The sequence below is a fragment of the Meles meles genome, chromosome 20 (genome assembly GCF_922984935.1).
Source record: "Meles meles chromosome 20, mMelMel3.1 paternal haplotype, whole genome shotgun sequence".
Classification (NCBI taxonomy): Eukaryota; Metazoa; Chordata; class Mammalia; order Carnivora; family Mustelidae; genus Meles; species Meles meles.
The window spans coordinates 14,548,236-14,567,500 of record NC_060085.1 but is presented as its reverse complement, the minus strand read 5'-3'; the positions used below and the strand labels follow the sequence as shown (position 1 = coordinate 14,567,500).

Sequence of the window (19,265 nt, the reverse complement as noted above, 5' to 3'; positions counted from 1 at the left end):
TGAGCCATCCAAGCGCCCCCTCACTTGACCCTTTCTCCTGTGGCTCCCGAAACAATGTCAGCTCTAAGAGAACAGAAGCATGTCTCTGCCTCCAGAGCCCAGCCCAGAACCCAGCTCACAGCAAGGGATCACCAGAACTTAGCTTGGCGGCTTTCAAACTCAGCTCTGACGGTGGACCTTTATTAGCAAATTAAAGCCAAGAATTTCAGTCAGGCTGTGGGCCGCAGCAACCTAGATGGCTCTGTGGCTAGGCAAATAACCATCATGGAGGGTGGGGGGCTCCTGGACCATGCCAGGGCAGAAAGGGGCCACAGGTTCAGCACTCACCCTCCAGGGGGCGATATCAGGCAAAACCCGGAATCTTGACATAGCTTGGCTCTGGGATCCACATATTTAACTGCCGATAGAAAGGCCCAGTTGCAATTGGTTGAGATTCACATGCAGGACCAGGAAGGGCTTTCAGAGCCCACTCGATCCACCCTCCACTTTACTGAGAACTTACTGTATGCTATCAAACCACTAAGCTTCAGACACTGAGAACTTTTATCCTTAATTATGTATTAGGAAACTGAGACTCAGAAACCAAGGAAAGGGACCATTGTCACAAACCCAGCAAACCTGAGTCACAACTCAAAATGCCCATAGTCTACAGGATCCACAAAGGTGTGAATCCGAACAGATGTTTAGTGCCCACCTATGACAGGACACTGACTGCTTACGGCAACTGACTTCTGCCAGACTTCTGAATTTTTCCAGGGAAAAAAAACCCCAGAAACGTAAATGGATATGTGTGTGTGTGTGTGTGTGTGTGTGTGTAACACTGCCTCATTTACAAATGTTAGCAGCTAGTACTTTTCTCCCTGCAAAGCATGGAGGCCAGAAGTTATTTATTTGCAGCCCCTAGGGGCCTTCTGGAAATAAACTAACACACTTGGTGATGTTCCCCCTCATCCAATAACCACTATGTTTATTGAATTCCTACTATGTGCCAGGTACCAACACCCACAGTATCTAGATTTCCAAAGAAGCGTGATTATGTATCACGAAGACACCTGGGCTCAAGGGGAGAGCCCGGTGGCAGGAAGCCCCACAGCTAGTGCTTGGCAGGGGCAAGATTTGGACCTGTAGAAAAGGGCTCTGCTTCAAAGTAGGGCTCTTTCCTGCTTCTGGCTCCCAGATGTGAGGGCTGAGGGATTCAAGGCACACTCTCCACCAAAAGCCTTTCTCAGGAAAACTTCCCTAATAGTCTGGCCCACATACAAAGTGGAAGCAACAGCAAGGGCTCTGGTCCCTGCTCCAAATATATTTATGAGGGAAACATGCAGAGAAGGACGCTGTGTGACCTTGGGAGAGTCCCCTCACCTCCCTGATCAGTTTTCTCATCCAGAAAATGAGAATAACAAATAATCAGAATCTCACAGCGCTATCTGTGGGGGCTGAAACCAAGAGTGATAAGGAGCTGGGCTCGGAGCAGGCTGTTTCTCCAAAGAGAGTACCAAGTCCTAGGGCGGGGCCCGGGAACCAACATTTTAGCAAGGGGCTCCCTGGTACTTATAAGAACAGGAGCAAACACTTGTAGCACTTCATTTAATCCCCAATCATCCCTATGAAGTAAACACTACCATCTCCAACGAGATGGCAACCATCTACCAAGGCCAACGACGGTTCAGAGGGGTGGGCTCAGTTATCCAAGGTCACACCGCAAGTCGGAGGCGCCATGATTCCACCCAGTTATTTACACAGAATTTAATTTGGCGGCCCAAGCTCAGCAAAACCCGCGAGCGAAGTGGGACTCGCATACCCCCTCACGCCCCGCCCCTGCAAAGCGGGGAAACTGAGGCCCAAAGAGGGCAATGCCCGGTTCCGGGTGACACTGCACAGCCTGAACACAGGCGGCCCCAGCTCCCGCGCCCCGGATCCGGAACCGGCCCTTGGCGCCACCGGAGAATACACTGCGCGGCCGGGGAAACTGAGGCCTGTACGCAAGAGGGGAGCCCAGATGTGGCCAGCGGCGCGTCCCACCCCGCGACAGCCCGGGGGCCGCGCCCAACCCGGCCCGGCTACCCAGCGGCCCCGGCGCCCCAGCCCCACCCCGAACTCGGCCCCGGCGTCGGTGGCAGCAGCACCTGCACATCTGGCGGCCTTGCTCGCGCTTCCGGGATGGCGCCCCCGCCGCCTCAACGTCACCACGCACCAAGCGTGCGACCGCGCGTGTAGGCGTCGTGCACTGGTCCGATAGGCGTCCTAGGAGGCGCGGCAGGAAGGGGTGGGGCTTAGGTGCTGTTATTGCTCGTGAGAGCGTCACAACGAATAGCCAATCAAGCAGTCCCTCTCGCGCCTGCGGGTTTCCAAGGCCTGAGATGCCAGACAGCCCGGAAGAGGGTGAGAGACTCTAAGAGACAGCCTACTTAGTAGATAGTAAGACCGAGGTCCAGCAGCGGCAGGTACTCCTTCAAGGTCATGCCGTGCTAAAGTGGCCCGTGGTTGACCCAGAGCCAAACAGCCTGTTTTCTAGGTTGGGAATCAGATTCATCCAGTTCAAAAATCCCTGCTCCGCTTTTGGTGACATTTCTCTGGTCCAGGATCCCAACCAGGAAGGATCCCATGCTACGTTTAGTCATGTCTCCTTAGTCTCCACTCGGTGACATTTCCTCAGTCTTTCCTAATCTTTTATGAACTTAATACTTGGGAAGAGTGCTGGTTTTGTAGACTCTTCATCAATATGGGTTTGTCCAGTGTTTCCTCATTAGACGGAAGTTTCTCACTTTTGGCAGGAATCCCACAGAAGGGATGTGTCCTTCTCGGTATGTCATATCTGGAGTCACACGTTATTGATGTGTCTCATTATTGGTGATGCTGACGTTGGTTACTTGCTTAAGGCATTGCCTGCCAGTTTCCTAACTGTTAAGTTACCATTTTCTCCTTTACAGTAATTATCTTATGGGGAGGTAGATACCTTAAGAGACCATGCAAATGCCCTAGCTTTTTTTTTTTTTTAATTATTTTTAAAAAATTTTTATGTCTTTGACACAGAGAGAGAGAGCCAGCGAGCGCAGTTGGGGGTGGGGGTGGAGATGGAGGGGAGATGGCAGAGGGAGAAGGGAGAAGCAGGCTCCCTGCTGAGCAGGGAGCCTCATGTGGGGCTCCATCCCAGGACCCCCAGATCATGACCAGAGCCAAAGGCCAACCCTTAACTGAATGAGCCACCCAGGTGCCCTACTTTTTTTTTTTTTTCTTTTTTAAAGTGTTTTCATCCACTAGTTTTAGCATCCATCCATGGCTCTTGCCAGCAAAAATTGCTATGGTGATTTCTGTTTATTAATTAGTTATTAATTGGAATTCTATTGTAAACAAGAGCTGTCCATTCTTCTCTAGTTATGCATTTATTCAAGTATTTATATCACTATGAACTCATGAGTATTTATTTTGTGGGTTAAAATAATTTCTTTCTTTCTTTTTTTTGTAGGCTTCATGCCCAACATGGGACTTGATCTCATGACCTGAGATCAAGAGTCACGTGCTCTGCAGACTGAGCCAGCCAGCACCCCTACAATTAATTCATTACTTACTTTGCTGCCCCTTTAGGTTAGCTTCTATGCTCTTTTTTTTTTTTAAGATTTTATTTATTTATTTGACAGACAGAGATCACAAGTAGGCAGAGAGACAGGCAGAGAGGAGGAAGCTGGCTCCCCGCTGAGCAGAGAGCCCAATGCGGGGCTCCATCCCAGGACCCCGGGATCATGACCTGAGCCGAAAGCAGAGGCTTTAACCCACTGAGCCACTCAGGTGCCCCAGCTTCTATGCTCTTTTAATATGTCTTCATCTTTGGGGCTCCTGGGTAGCTCAGTTGGTTAAGTGTCCGACTTTTGATTTCAGCTCAGGTCGTGATTTCAGGGTCGTGGGATCAGGCTCTGTGCTCAGTGAGGAAGTCTGCTTGAGAGTCTCTTCCTTTCCCTCTGCCTGTCCCCACGCAAATAAATATTTTTAAAAATATGTCTCCATATTTCTCTGAGAACGTCCTTAGTTTTAGCACTATAAGCTGTTCCATGTTTGGTTTGGAATATCCCTGGAATCAGCCATTTCTCCAAGGAGCCTGGTTTCTCTTCTTGGAGAATGGTATTGAGGAACTAAGATCAGGGTGGTTGGTGTGCTCACTGCTACTGGGGTATCATTCATTGCTCAGAGAGCCTCTCAGCAGTAAGAGTTAGAAAATACAAATATATGGGCCGCCTGGGTGGCTTGGTCGTTAATCATCTGCCTTCAACTCAGGTCATGATACCAGGGTCCTGGGATGGAGCCCCGCATTGGGCTCCCTGCTTGATGGGAAGCCTGCTTCTCCCTCTCCCTCTTCCCTTGTTTGTTTTCCCTCTCTCGCTGTGTCTCTCTATGACAAATAAATAAATAAAATCTTAAAAAAAAAAAGAAAGAGGGTGCCTGGGTGACTCAGTTGGTTGGGCGACTGCCCTCCGCTCAGGTCACGATCCTGGAGTTCCACATTGGGCTCCCTGCTCAGTGGGGAGTCTCCTCCCTCTGAACTTCTCCCCTCTCATGCTCTCTCTCTCTCTCTCAAATAAATGAATTAAAATCTTAAAAATAATAATAATAATAGTAAAGAAAAAAGAAAGAATTGTGGAGCTCTGTGAGTCAGGCAGCAGCCAGTGCTAAGAGAAGAGCCTGGGTACGGGATGCTGGGAACCATGGCTTTTGTCTGCAGACTGCACCAGAAGTGGCCCATGCTGGAAAAACCAAGCTTTTCAATGGGTCCCTCAGGCTCTGTGGGAAGCCAAGAAACTTTCATAAGGGTCCTGGAAGGGCTGGGGGGTACAGGTCAAGGCTAAAAGGGTCTTGGTTGGCCCCAAATGTTTGTGCAGAGTAGAGACAAGAAAATATTTTTCTCTTTTTTGTGTTCAAGGGAGAGGGTGAAAAGTGATGGGGACATTTAGACCAGTGATGGGAAATTGTTGAGGGGAGGCCTGAGTCTGGGGACTGGAAGCTGCTCTTTGCCCCTTTTTTAGTTTTATTTCCCACTTAGTGCTTATCACAGCTGCTATTAGATACTTACCTGAATCATTGTTTGTGCAATATCTAGCTCCCTAGGTGAAATAAAAGCTCAATAGGGGAAGACACCTGACCTATATTGTTTTTCATCACTGTGACCTTGAACAAGGCAATTAACTTTCTTTGTGCCTCAGTTTCTCCATCTGTAAGATGAGGATAGTCTTACCAAAAAACATGTATCCAATCCCAAAAAAAGGCAAGAAAAGAGAGAGAAAAGGAGCACAGAGCAGGTGAGTCAGAGAAAAAACACACAGGAAGTCAAATAGGTCCATAATTATATTAAATGTAAATGAGCCAAATGCCCCAGTTAAAAGACAAAAGATGGGCAGACTAAATCAAAAAGTAAAACCCAATTCTGTGCTACTTAGAAGAGACACATACAACGTAAAGATAGAGAAAGGTAGAAGGTAAAGGTTGCAAAAGGATGGCGCACTTTAAAAATGAGGCTGGAGCACCTGGGTGGCTCAGTTAAGCATCTGCCTTCTGCTTAGGTCATGATCCTGGTGTCCTGGGATCAAGTTCTGCACTAGGCTCCCTGCTCAGTGGAAAGCCTGCTTCTCCCTCTCCCCCTGCTTGTGTTCCCTGTCTCTCTATATTTCTGTCAAATAAATAAATAAAATCTTGGGGAAAAAAGAAAAATAAATAACAAGCCAAGGGTCATCTGGGTGGCTCAAGTCAGTTGGGCATCTTCAGCTCGGGTCGTGATCCTGGGGGAGGGGGGTCCTGGGATTGAGTCCCACATTGATCTCCTTGCTCAGCAGGGAACCCGCTTCTCTCTCTGCCTGCTGCTCCCCCTGCTGTGCGCTCTCTCTCTGACAAATAAATAAATATAGTCTTTTAAAAAACGAGCCAAAGAAAAAACAATGAGCCAAAAGAGAGCTGTGTGTCATCTTAATATGAGACAAACTCCACTCCGAGGCAAGAAACACTGAAAGAGGAGCACATCATAACAATAAAAAGTCGAGTTCACCGGAAAACTGACAATTGCAGTACCATGCAGTCAGTGACGTGATCTCCAGATATCAAAGCATTTGTCTCCTAAGGCTCATACAACTATGATTAAATACATATGAATGTTTGCCTTCACCTGTGAAGTCTGAGTGTCAGCCATTACTGTTAGTGTTGCAATAGTTGCTGTTATTAGTTTATATTTAATTTGGTTGTTTACTTATTAGTATCAGAGTTTATTACAATTCTTCCAGCCCTTATAATAGAGATGGGGCTGGATGGGTAAGAGATTCCACTATGCAGATAAAAACACTGACTAGGGTGCCTGGGTGGCTCAGTGGGTTAAAGCCTCTGCCTTTGGCTCGGGTCATAATCCCGGGTCCTGGGATCAAGCCCTGCATGGGGCTCTCTGCTCTGTGGGGAGCCTGCTTCCTACTCTCTTTCTGCCTGCCTCTCCGCTTGTGATCTCTGTCTGTCAAATAAATAAATAAATAATCTTTAAAAACAAACAAAACCACCAAGGTTCAGAGATGGATAGGGAGTAGTCCAAGTCCCTCAGAACCAGCACTGGTCCAGGGTTTATTTGATATTCTTTCCCAGGAAATTTCTCACATATCTTCACCACCCTAGCACCTCTTTCGCTGGTTAGCTTGCCTGCCTTCCAACCGCAATGATTTCCCTGAATTCCCCCCACCTCCTCTCCTTTTGTGCCAGTCACTGTGTAGGCCCCAGTGCTAAAACAATGACAAACAACAGACCCTTCTTAGACTATGGGGGCTTTCTAACCTATTGGGCAACGCCGAGTTAAGTCAAATAATAGTACAGACATAAAATCAGTTATGAAGTGAAGCTTCATCATGCTAAGAGGGCAGCCAATCAGGCTTTGCCTTGGAGAGGTCTGGGAGAGCTTCCTGTAGGAGGTGACCTTGGAAGGAGCACCAATCTGACAAGTTAGTTACCTCCAAAGTCAGTTACCTCCTCTGGTGTTAGTTACCTCCAATAGCCAGTGACTCATTCATTCATTCATTCATTCATTCATTTATCCAACTCCCATACCATAGGTGCTAGGCATCAATCAAGGATGCAGTGGGGACAAAACAGGCAAAATTCTTCCCAGGGTGGAGCAGAGTAGGATTAAGAACGAAGGAGATCTGCAAATGGTAACTCCTGGGAAGGAAACAAAATAGAAGAGGGAAGAGTAAGTGTCCCCCCTCCTTTTCAAAACAAGATCCATAAAAACCCATCTAATCGAAGCTACCACCTTCTCCCGAGGCCATGGGTATCTTATCACCCTCTGGCAGAGGGTGCAGGGAGAAGAAACTCCTTCCAGCAGCCCTGCTTGCTCACTCCCTCACCTAATCATTAATTGCGTTCCTTCTCTGTGCAAAAGAAAACCTTTCTCCGGGATTAGACCAGGCGAGGAGGGCGGAGGTTCTGCGTTCCCTTGGGTGACAGCTCCGCTCGAGACCTTGGGTCCACATCTGTAATTAGGGCTTAAGGGTAGGTCGTCCAGCAGTCCCAGAGCTGCACTGACGGTCACGTCTGAGCTCCTTAAGGCAACACCTTTTAGGGCTGTCCTCCCAACAGCCCCCACAAGGTGAGAGTGCGTGCATGGGAGTGTTTATCCCCATTTCGCAGATGAGCAAGATGAAGCTCAGACGGGAACGGTGAGTCGTAGTAGGCAGCGCGGCGCTGATTGGCGAAGAGACCCTGGAGACCCCTGCTCCCGCCCCCGCTGCCCCCCCCCCCCCCGCTCCCGCCCCCGCTCCGGGCGGTGCTGCAGCCTCTGCCCCTTTAAGAACGCCCCGCGGAAACAAGCAGGAAGGGGGTGGTGCTTGCTTCCGAGACGGATGTGCGCACAGACCAATGGATGCTACAGCCGCAGCAGCGGCGGCCAATGGGCGTGGTGGGGGCGGGGCCGGGCGCCCGAGCCTGGTTCCCGAGGCGCGGCGGCCGCGGCTGGGGGCGGGGAGGGGGGCGCAGGACCCCAGGCGGGGGTCCCGGAGCCGGAGGCACGTGTCCCGGGGCGCCGGCAGGGTTGCGCCGGCTGGGGGCGCTGCCCAGGCCTGGGCTGGTCTGGGTGCTGGGGCGACGGGGGCTGGGGCCGATGGGCGGGGCCAAGGGCCGCGGGGGGAGGCGAACCGGGGGGCGCGGAGGGTCGGAGTGCTAGAGGGGGCGCGGCTGAGCGCGGGTGGCTGGGGGTGGGAACCGAAGGGGACTGAGGGGAGTAGGTGGGGGCGGTGCTGGCAGAGAAGTGCAGGGCCGGGGGCCCCGAGAGGTGCGGGGGGTCGGGGGCCCCAGACTGGTGGCGTCAAACAGGCATGAGGCGTTGGGGGCCTGGGTGGGAGGTTGACGGAGAGCCAGGCCCGGGTGGGGGGGGGTCGTCTGGAGGGTGTAGGGTATGATGCGATCCGTTGAGGGGCGTTTGGGGACATCAGGGTGTTTACGGGTCGACTAAGCGGCTGTGGGGAGAGCTGGCCCTGGCTGGGGGCTGTGGTTGGGGGAGGGGGGAGGGTGAGTTATGCGGGCGCAGGGGATTGTGGGGGTGGGGGCTGGGAGGGTCTCAGAAAATGGGGCCCCAGCCCGGAAGGAGCAGGCAGGTGAGGGTTAGGGAGGAGATGCTGTGGGTTAGAATTAGAATGAAAGCTAGGCTTTAACACCTCTGAGCTTGGGGCCTGGGGAAGAGGGGCAGTTGTTCATAGCCAGAAGAGGAGGCTGTAGAATCCCTTGGGGGTCTTGACCACCCCTGTAAAGGAGGCTACTTTGAGAGAGTGGTCAGGAGTCTTGAGGAGAGGAGGAAGGGCTCCCAGGGAAGGGTATGGGCCAGGATCCTTGGCATTGGGGGAGTGGTATTAGATTCAGGGTATGGAAAGAAAAGGCTTGGGATTTCTAGTGGCAACCCTTAGTAGAAGGGGTAGGTGGAGGTGGGAATCCTGGTAAAGATTCAATTCCCTTTGGGCTCTAAAAACAGAGTTCCTGAGACTTCAGTCACCCTAAAAAAAAATCCTAGCAACCCCCTCTGGGCGTTTAAAACTCCAGGTTCAAATTCTGTCCCTGCAGTTACCTTGCTCTGTGACCTTGGGCAAATAGCTTTGCCCCTCTGGGCCTCAATTTACTTTTCTGTAAAATATGGGGGCAGAGGATATTTCCTACTCTGGGTATTTGTAAAAACTAAAAAATAATCAGCTGTAAAACAGCTAACATTGAGACTGATTGATGGCTAGGGTTCGATGTGTGGGACGAGCCTGGGTTGTTCTTTACCCACTGTACAGATGAGGAAATTAAGGCCCGGTGCCCCTAAGTCACAGAGCAGGTGATTGGCAGTAGGGTGAATGGATGCAGAGGAGAATGTGAGGGTGGGATTCTTACCCCATCCCTTCCCCCCACCAGGGCCAATTCCCGTCCCCCCAGCAGCATGGCTTCCTGTGCTGAGCCCTCTGCCTCGGGGCCTGAACCTACTGCCCCACCACCTGCTGGGGTCCCGCCACTCGAGGACTTCGAGGTGCTGGATGGGGTGGAAGACGCAGAGGGCGAGGAGGAGGAGGAGGAGGAGGAGGAAGACCTGAGTGAGCTGCCACCACTTGAAGACGTGGGGCGGCCTCCACTGGAGGAGGCCGAGCAGCCTGGGGCCCTGGCCCGAGAGTTCCTGGCCGCCATGGAGCCTGAGCCCGAGCCCGCCCCAGCCCCGGATGAGTGGCTGGACATCCTGGGTAAGGAGCAGGGGTGGCTTGGGTTGACCCACACAGCCTGGACAGCTCAGGTTCAGGAATGACCTTGGCCTAGGTCCTCTTCTCCCCTGAGCCTCATTTCCCCCTCTCTGCTATGCAGTAGTTTGGAAGTCAAACATGTAACCACGGTGATCGCTTGCCACAGGCAACTGGTTGAGACACTTCATATCTAAGAACCCCTTTCATTGTCACATGCACACATGCACGTCGCGTTCTAGCCCTGTTTCTCACAGCTGCTAAGAGCAGCTCAGAGAGGCTGAGTCACCTGCCCAGGGCCACACAGCCAGTACTCCAGGTGCTGGCAGCTCCCAACCCCCACTGCTTCCTTTTTTGATGTTTGTCTAACAAGTGCCTCTTCCCTGAAAATGTGTTCAGGGGTCAAATAGATCTGGAAAACATCTCATTTTGTTCAGTCCTCTGTCTGACTCATAGCATGCATTAGCATTGCAACTGCTCAGAGAAGGCCTACAAGAAAGAAACTGGGGGATCCCACACACATGCCCCATCATGAACCCCATGATAGTGACCCTGGAAACTAGTAGCAGTACTGATACTTTGTGTATTAAAGAATGTTAGTGTCCATTAATAAGGACGGTAGTAAAACATCATTAATAGGATCACAAATACTGATATTAAAGCAATAGTGTCAAATAATCCTAATTTGATAATGCAGAATTGTTACTTTATCATCTCTACTGCTGATAGAAATGCCACTTCTAAAAATAACACCAGGTTGGGGCGCCTGGGTGGCTCAGTCAGTTAAGCATCTGTTTTCGGCTCAGGTCATGATCTCAGGGTCCAGGGATTGAGTTCCCACATCCCCACATCATGCTCTCTGCTTGGAAGAGAGTATGCTACTCCCTCTCTGCCTGCCCTTACCCCAGCTCATACTGTTTCTTGTTCTTGCTTGGTCTCAAATAAATAAATAATAACATTACAAAAAATAAAAACACCACGTAAAATTTGCTGAGCACTGGGTCCGTGCTAGGCCCACACATCATATTTTAGCCTTACAACGACCCTATAATGTAATTCTTACCAAATCCCCATTTTTTTTTAAGATTTTATTTATTTACTTGAGAGAGAGCACACATGCATGCCCGAGAAGGGAAAGGGTCAGAGGGAGAAGTAGATGCGGGACTCGATTCTGGGACTCCGGGATCATGACCCAAACCCAAGGCAGACGCTTAACCAAATCAACCACCCAGGCGTCCCACCATCTCCCCATCTTATAGATGAGGGAACTGAGGCTCAATGAATGGAGGTGCTTGCCCAGCAGACAGCCTCCTTGGCTGTATTAGAATTTGGGAAGCTCTTCTTTACTGATATTAAGAGCGGCTCTGCTTTCTCTCTGAGCACGAACCTGACTTTCCATTTATGTTTGAGCCAGCTGCTTTCTGAGGTGAGAATTTGGGCTTCTGTCCAAGGAAACTGAGGCCTTGAGAGGGTACATGGTTTGCCCAGAGTCTACTGAGATAAGAGAAGAGGCAGTGCCTGCTTATAACCTGACCAGCACATCCACCATTCGTGCCCAGAAACTTAAGAGACACAGGGATTCCTAGGGAGCTACTAGATGAGTTGTTCTGAAACTAGATGTGGAGCATGGACAAGTTGGGGAACAGTACAGAAATTTGGAACATTCTAGAATATTCCAGAATATTAACAGCTATTTCCCTGTCCCTCACCTTTAGTCAAAGGTCCATTCAGAGTTACAGTATATCCCAAACTGGTGGACTATTATGGAATCCAGGTAAATGCTAGGAATATGGATGACTGGAGATATTAGTCTGATGGGCCTCACAGGTGTAAGCCCTCAGTTGCCTCAGTGGTGGTCGTGGGATGACAGTGGCTGTCTTTGTTGTGCGGGTTCCTTGAGTGGATTCGTGAGGGTGCTGGGCCTCATGACTGCTCAGTAGCTGTTCGCCATGGCCACTTGGCCATTCCTATGATTGCTCGGGGCTTGGAGGAAAACATGGGCTGTGGGCCCATCAGGGACACTGTTGCTTATAGGCCCTCTGGCTGCTTAACTTTGAAGTGTAGTGATGTGCTGCTTTGGTAGAGACACAATCCTGGTGTCACAGAGACTCTGATAACCAAGCAGACTGCTCACTGGGTGTCACCAGGGGGGTCGCCCTGATGACCCCATTTCATGGCTAGGTAAATGGAGGCCCAGTGTTGAAGGGCTGGATAGGAACCAGGAGAGGGAGTGGAGGATGGCTCCAGAGTCTATCCTGGACATCCCTGCCAGCCTGATTCTGCTTGGCAGGATGACTTTTCTCAGCTCTTTGTCCTGGCCAAGACTTAATTTTCTTTTCTTTTTTTAAAGATTTATTAGTTTATTTGTCAGAGAAGGGGTGTATGTGCACACAAGCAGGGGAGTGATAGGCAGAGGGAGAAGCAGGCTCCCCACTGAGCAAGGAGCCTGATGCGGTACTCGATCCCAGGACCCCAGGATCATGACCTGAGCTGAAGAAAGACGCTTAACCAACTGAGCCACCTAGGCATCCCAGATCTAAATTTTCTTAAGATAATGGCCAGACGGACCATAATTGTCACCCCTCAAATTGATCCTTTCATGCCTAGTGTCCAGCCAGAGACAGTCCCAGGGGCATGGGATCACCTACCCAGTAAGTGGCAGAGCAGCTCTTTGAGGCTCAGCTGGGTGCTGGGAGCAAGCACCCATCTGACCTGCGCGGTGATAGGCTGCTTGTCCCCGGTCCCTGGCAGGGAACGGGCTGTTACGGAAGAAGACGCTGGTCCCAGGCCCACCCGGCTCGAGCCGCCCAGCTAAAGGCCAGGTAGTCACTGTGCAGCTGCAGACCTCGCTGGAGAATGGCACTCGGGTGCAGGAAGAGCCAGAGCTGGTGTTCACCCTGGGCGACTGTGACGTCATCCAGGTGGGAGGGCGCGAGGGCCCTGGCAGCTGATCTGGAGCTGAGTGAAGGAGGCCTGTGGGGACTGAGGGGAGGTGGTGGCCGCTATGGGGGCAGGGCGGTGGTGGGGTCGGAGTGGGCATGGCATTGCTACTCTGTACCTGAGCCTGCCTGACCCTCTTAACCCCCGTACACCCAGGCCCTGGATCTCAGCGTTCCACTCATGGATGTGGGGGAGACAGCTATGGTCACTGCTGATTCCAAGTACTGCTATGGCCCCCAGGGCAGGTGAGAACCTGTTACCAGCAGGGTCCCCATGGGGGACCCCTTTGCCCACCAAATTGATAGCAGAAGAAACAGACTTAGGGAGGGGAAGTCACTCACCAAGTCAGGAAGCCCATGAGTGGCAAGTTACTTCCCTTTTGTTTCACTGAGGAGGGGGTGATGGTGGGGCCAGCTCCCAAGTCTTGAGCCCTCGCCCTTCCTCCCTGCTCCCTAGCCAACCCAGTGTGTCTGGGTTCGCTCATGGTGGCCGCTGGGTCTGAGTGCTGCTCTTGCCCCATCCCCCAGCAGGAGCCCGTACATCCCCCCACACGCGGCCCTGTGCCTGGAGGTGACCCTGAAGACTGCCGTGGATGGGCCTGACCTGGAAATGCTCACAGGGCAGGAGCGTGTGGCTCTGGCCAACCGGAAGCGGGAGTGTGGCAATGCCCACTACCAGCGGGCCGACTTCGTGTTGGCGGCCAATTCCTACGACCTCGCCATCAAGGCCATCACCTCTAGCGCCAAAGGTGAGTGTCAAGTCAAATCCTGCCGCCCACCCCCCCGCCCGTGAAGCCATCCACTCGTGCCAGAAACATTCAGCCACAGAAGGACTCAGACTCAGAATGATCTAGAATATTCCAGAATGTGGACAGATGTTCAATTATTCCTGACCTTTAGACTAGAGTCCACTGTAGACTTATGGTATGTCCCCGGTCAACAGAATAGTACAGAACGCAGGTAGATGTTGGAATGTGAGTGACCATGGACCATGTTAATCCACGTGCCCTGTGGTTAGGTCTTCGCATTGCTTAGGCTCGGTCTTACTCCTTAGGAGCGCCCTGAGGATGGGCTGGTCTTGGCCCGTGTTAGAAATAGGGAAACAGACCAGAGAGGCTTGAGGTCCTCCAAGGAATAGATGGTGGAGGCCCCGGCCCTGGGAATTCAGAGCCCCTCTCTCCAGTCTCTTGGGACTGGGGTACTCCGAGGCCCTTGCCACCCAGTCCCCTCTGCCACCAGGTCCAGAGGGAGTGGGCCTCGGCCTGAGTCACAATGTGTGGGCCGCGCCTTTCCCTGGGGTCAAAGGTGGCCAGCCCTCCACAGATGGGTGGCTGTGGGGGGCTGGCAGTGCGGTAACCATGGCCACGGTTGAACGCCAACCTCCCCCCGCCCCCCACCACAGTGGACATGACATTTGAGGAGGAGGAGCAGCTCCTGCAGCTGAAGGTGAAATGTCTGAACAACCTGGCAGCATCACAGCTGAAGCTGGACCACTACCGAGCCGCACTGCGCTCCTGCAGCCTTGTGCTAGAGCACCAGCCCGACAACATCAAGGCTCTCTTCCGCAAGGGCAAGGTGAGCTGCAGGCCGGTGGGCCCGCTGATTGCCCCACACCCAGAGCAGTGGGGCTGGTTCCAAACGCTGGATTTGAGACGAGCACGGGCATCAGCCAGCCAAGCTCTCTGGGATACAGGTGGGGAAACTGAGTCCCAGACAGGTGCTGGGGTGTGGTCTGGATCATAGCAATTCGTTGACAAGCCAGACTTGAACCATAGGTCTTAGGTTCCCTCCTAACTTCTGACACTGCCCTGTGGCCCTTCGATGACTGCTCCTTGTATATAATCCTCCATGGTTCACATGTCTCAGAGTAAAAAGCCAAGTCCTCGTTGCAGCCCTTGGGGCTCTGGGTCATCGGGTTCTCCCACCATCCCCTTCCATCTCTCCTCCTCCTGCTCAGCTTCCTCACTGCTTGCTGCCCAGGCTGGGGTTATTCCCACCCTAGTGACTTTGCACAGGCTCTGCCCTCTGCCTGAGATGTTCACACCCCACATCGCCCCATGGGTCCCTCTTTCACCTCCTTCAGGTCTTTGCTCCGATGGCAGCTCCTTAGGAAGCTCTCCCCGCTGCACCCACCTGACCCCCTGCCCTGTCTTCATGTTTACCATGGGGCCGTTAGCAGAGGCAGGTGTCATCATGGCTGTTAGGTCCCTTATTAGAAGCTGGAGATTTTGTCCATTTCACTCACTGGTAAATCTCTAGCCATGCAAACAGGGCCAGGTACACAGTGGGTGCCCAGTAAATGCTGTGGAATGTAGGGATGAATTTGGCCTGTGTAGACTTGACCATAATTGCTTTTGCCCCCATCTGCTATTCATCTCCACCCGCGTGCGCACACGCGCGCGTGTGTGTGTGTGGGGGGTGCAGGTGGGGTGGGGAGTTCAGCGCCTTTAGCAGTACTGAGGAAATTGAGACACAAGCAAATGGTGGGTCACCTAGCCTGTTGATGAGAGGCATGAGCAGGGCTTCCCTCCAACCGGCATTTTTTAGCCACTCGTGTGTAGGGTTCTGTGTAGAAACGTGGGAAGAAGATGCTATCTCTATTTTTTCAGGGGTCTAATGCTCTTGGGGGCAGTGGAATTGTCTGCTTCTATAGCCTCACATTTATATCTGCTGGTTGTAGGTGACACAAACCCATCCTAACAGATTCAGACAAGAGGAGGAATTAATAACTTATGGAATTGCCAAGTATAGGGTGTTGGCTTCAGGCATGGTTGGATCCAGGGATTAGCAATGTTGTTGGGATGCTGTGCCTGTCTGCTGTGGGTTTTCCCCTCAGGGTGACCAAGGTACTTCTGCCTGCTCACTCGGAAAGTTCAAAGCTTCCATGTCTGTCAGTGACACCTGCATGGTTCAGGTGGGCCTCATTGACTGGCTCTGAATCATTCCCTGTAGTCAAAGCTCTGGAAATGCTCATTTGGCTTCTTGAGCCAGCTAGGGTGGCGAGGGAGGAGGTGAGGCCAGCACCCAGGTTTCCTGCAAAGGCTGAGACAGACATGCAGAGGAGGGAGCAGATTGGGACGACACTGAGGCTAGTGGGGCGCTTATGTCGTCTGAGGGCTCAGGGACGGCATAAGGGTGGCTGGGTCCCTGGGGTGATTGTGGGTGATAGATTTGGGACTAGTCAGGGTGGCCAGGAGCCTAGCAGGGCTGGGCCTTTTTTTTTTTTTTTAAGATTTTTATTTATTTATTTGACAGAGATCACAAGTAGGCAGAGAAGCAGGAAGAGAGAAAGAGGGGAGGAAGCAGGCTCCCTGCTGAGCAGAGAGCCCGATGCAGGGCTCGATCCCTGGACCCTGGGATCATGACCTGAGCTGAAAGCAGAGGCTTTTTTTTTTTTTTTAAATTTTAAGATTTTATTTATTTATTTGACAAGAGAGAGTGATCACAAGTAGGCAGAGAGGCAGGCAGAGAGAGAGGGGGAAGCAGGCTACCTGCTGAGCAGAGAGCCTAATGTGGGGCTCGATCCCTGGACCCTAGGATCATGACCTGAGCCGAAGGCAGAGGCTTAACCCACTGAGCCACCCAGGCACCCCAAGGACTGGGCCTTTTGAAGAAGATCATGGTGCACTGTAGTTCCAGAATGACGCCATCCATTTCCTCCCACAGGTGCTGGCCCAGCAAGGGGAGTACAGTGAGGCCATCCCCATTCTGAGGGCAGCCCTGAAGCTGGAACCTTCCAACAAGGTGAGCAGAAAGGAGGCAGCCTTGGGACCTACCCTGCTAGCTTTTCTGGGAAGTCATCCTGTGGTCTTTGCCTTGTCCTGCTTGCTGTGGCTCTCTATATGGGGTTCTAGCCTCGGCAGTGACGGGCTGGGTGACTGAAGAGCCCCAGCCAGCTTGCTGAGACCCTCAGACCCCTACATAGATGGTCTGGGCTCACCCCTCCCCAGCCAGAATCCCAGAGGCCAAGGGTGCTACCAACATGGCCAGTGTCAGTGTCCTCAGGTGTTCTTTTTTTTTTTTTTAAAGATTTTATTTGTTTATTTGACAGAGAGATCATAGGTAGGCAGAGAGGCAGCCAGAGAGAGAGGAAGGGAAGCAGGCTCCCCGCTGAGCAGAGAGCCAGATGCGGGGCTCGATCCCAGGACCCTGGGATCATGGCCTGAGCCGAAAGCAGAGGCTTTAATCCACTGAGCCACCCAGGCGCCCCGTCCTCAGGTTTTCTACCAAAATCTTCCTTTCTCCTGGCCACCTTGTGCTCTGCCCCATCCACTGGTTGCCTAGGGGGATAGAGATGGCAGCCCCTAATTTGCTGATGCCCCGAGAGGAGCAGATGGAACGTTCGTGTCCCAGTGGTCCTCGCCCCAGGGTTCCCCAGAAAGGCGGAACATCGGAGATGATGGTCCGGTTGGCTGCTACCACTGCACGTTCTTAGCCCACTGACACCCGCCTCTTTCAGACGATCCATGCAGAGCTTTCAAAACTGGTGAAGAAGCACGCGGCCCAGAGGAGCACCGAGACCGCCCTGTACCGGAAAATGCTGGGGAACCCCAGCCGGCTGCCTGCCAAGTGTCCTGGCAAGGGTGCCTGGGTGAGCGGGGGCTGGCAGGCACAGGGATGTTCCCAGAGGAGGGGCAGGGGCTAAAGGTGGGGCATGCCACCCAGAAGGAGTTTGTTCATTTTGCGAACATTGATGTCAACTGGGTTATGTTGGACCATGTTGGGAACACAGAGAAGCCTCAGCCCTGTGCAGTCAGGGTTAGAGCAGAAGATGGAAGAAGACTTGGAGGGCTCGGGGTGGGGAGTGATAGCTCTTCTAGAGGGGAAGGGGAGGTGTTCTAGAACAGGGGACACTTGGCTTGAGTTTGGATGTATGAGTAGGAGTTTGCCAGAAGGTGGGAAAGGCGTTGTCAGGCAGTGGTTTGCTGGGAGGCCTCTCTGGGCCATGTTGGTAGCTGAAGCCTGGGGACTCAATCTTGACCACTCTCCAGCCTTCTCTTCCCTCCCCTTTATCCACAGTCCATCCCCTGGAAGTGGCTGTTTGGGGCGACTGCTGTTGCCCTGGGGGGTGTGGCTCTCTCCGTGGTCATCGCTGCCAGGAACTGACCACCCAGGTGGCCACCACCCCCTTGCACACCATGGACCCCACCCCACGCTCCCTAACTTCCCCAGGCTCCCTGTCCACTGCCCTGTCTGATCCAGCCCCCTCCTCTGGGGCGGGAGCAGTGAGGTGTGGGGGCCACATGGTGAGACAGGAGGGACTATGGCCCTATAGGAGGAAAGTGAGGCAGGGCCTGGGCTCCATGTCCAGCCCAGAGGGAGGGGGCCCTCATTCCTCCAAACCCAATTCCCATCCCCACCCCCACCCCCTTGGGTTAGGTCTCAATAGAGGCCAGCCTCAGTTTCTCCTTCCCAACAGGCCTGGGGGCAGCCCTTCCCCAACCCAGTCCCTGTCCAAGCGTCAGTCCCCACCCACACCGCCTGCTGCCCTCTGTCCAGGTTCTTCCTCCCACTCCTTCAGTGAAATAAAGCCTCCTACCCCGCACTCTGCTGCCTCCAGTCCCTTCTTCCGCTGTCGCTTGGGGCTGGGCCAGAGATAACCTGTGCCACATCCAGGGTCATGCGGGACTAAAGCGGGGGTGGGGGCATCTCCTCTTAGGCTATGGCAGATCTGCTTTACAAAGGGGGCAGCAGAGACCTGGAGAAGTGGGGCGATGCATTCAGGGTACACAGCCGGGCTCTGCAGGAGTTTACACCCAGTTAAACTCCACTTCTCTTGTTCTCTGTTGCCTCATCTGAAAATGGGGATCCTGACAGGATCTAACTGGGGACAGTGCTGAAACCTGAGCAACCATAGGGGGCTGGTTGTGCGGCAAGCAGACAGCCCCATGCCTGGGTAACAGCATAGCCAGTGCAAAGGCCCTGGAGCAGGATTGAGCCCAGCGCATTCAAGGTTAAGGAGAGTGTGTGGTCAGCAGTTCCTCTTGATCTCGTTTAGTTTCCCCCCCAACCTGAGACTATAGGAGCTTCTCCCTTAAATGCTGCCCACCATCACAGCCAGAGCGGGTGGTCAGGCCTCTGTCAAGACAGCACCTGTGACCCTTCTCACGGCTTCATCCTGCCTCCGGGAGAGGAGATCTCCAGGAATAGACCACCACCACAAGAATCTGTGCTGCACCTGTCCCCTAACAGTTGCAGGAGGGAAAGCCACCGGCCATAGCCACCCAGCAGAAGGTAGCAGTTAGGCCTTGAGCTTGCCTGCTCTGGGGTCCTGGTCTGTGAGCCTCCTGGATGACTTTCTGGGCACAGATCTGTGGGTGGCTTGAACCTGCTACCCTTTCCAGCATTCAGCTGCTTTAGGCTTAGACACAGCAGGGGGGCTCTGTGGGTGGCACTGCGGTATGGGCTGTGGGTTGGCCATGCTTGGCGGGGCTAGAGTCCTAGGTAGGACACCCCCTCTTTCCTCAGTCTTGCTGACCTCAGGCTGGGGAGCTGGCCTGAGTGGTGACCAGCGGGATGGTGGGCTGGGAGGGTGACTTCCTGGCCTGGGTTGTGAGGGTCACAGCTGCCGTCGTTCCCAAGCACTGATCATTAGCGTGGCATTAGTCCACCAGGG

The 19,265-nt window shown here is 53.0% G+C and overlaps 2 protein-coding genes across 6 annotated transcripts in view; one reads left to right on the top strand and one right to left on the bottom strand.

Annotated features, from left to right (window-relative positions):
• Positions 1 to 2,242, bottom strand: part of KXD1 (KxDL motif containing 1) — a 7,445-nt gene extending 5,203 nt beyond the window's left edge. For 2 of the 3 annotated variants that reach the window (XR_006816489.1, XM_045991741.1), the window contains exon 1: positions 328 to 397. Coding sequence is in view for 1 of the 3 variants with exons in the window: in XM_045991741.1 (XP_045847697.1) it covers positions 328 to 369 (42 nt within the window). In the remaining 2 variants the exon portion in view is untranslated. Of the gene's footprint in view, positions 1 to 327; positions 398 to 2,126 lie in introns of those variants that run through there. The other variant, XR_006816490.1, reaches the window with a different exon arrangement.
• A 5,657-nt stretch (positions 2,243 to 7,899) lies between these two features.
• FKBP8 (FKBP prolyl isomerase 8) lies at positions 7,900 to 18,194 on the top strand. 3 transcript variants are annotated; one of them, XM_045992035.1, is made up of 9 exons: positions 7,900 to 8,018; positions 9,397 to 9,716; positions 12,462 to 12,631; positions 12,807 to 12,895; positions 13,178 to 13,398; positions 14,052 to 14,224; positions 16,316 to 16,393; positions 17,109 to 17,240; positions 17,669 to 18,194. In XM_045992035.1, exons 2-9 carry the CDS (start codon positions 9,422 to 9,424, stop codon positions 17,753 to 17,755), a joined length of 1,245 nt encoding a protein of 414 aa, XP_045847991.1. In that variant the 5' UTR covers positions 7,900 to 8,018; positions 9,397 to 9,421; the 3' UTR covers positions 17,756 to 18,194. The 3 variants fall into 3 exon arrangements, with proteins under 3 accessions (XP_045847991.1, XP_045847989.1, XP_045847990.1); XM_045992033.1 differs by lacking the exon at positions 7,900 to 8,018 and having other exon boundaries at positions 17,669 to 17,763; positions 18,069 to 18,194; XM_045992034.1 differs by lacking the exon at positions 7,900 to 8,018 and having other exon boundaries at positions 13,181 to 13,398.
• Positions 18,195 to 19,265: the final 1,071 nt, after the last annotated feature.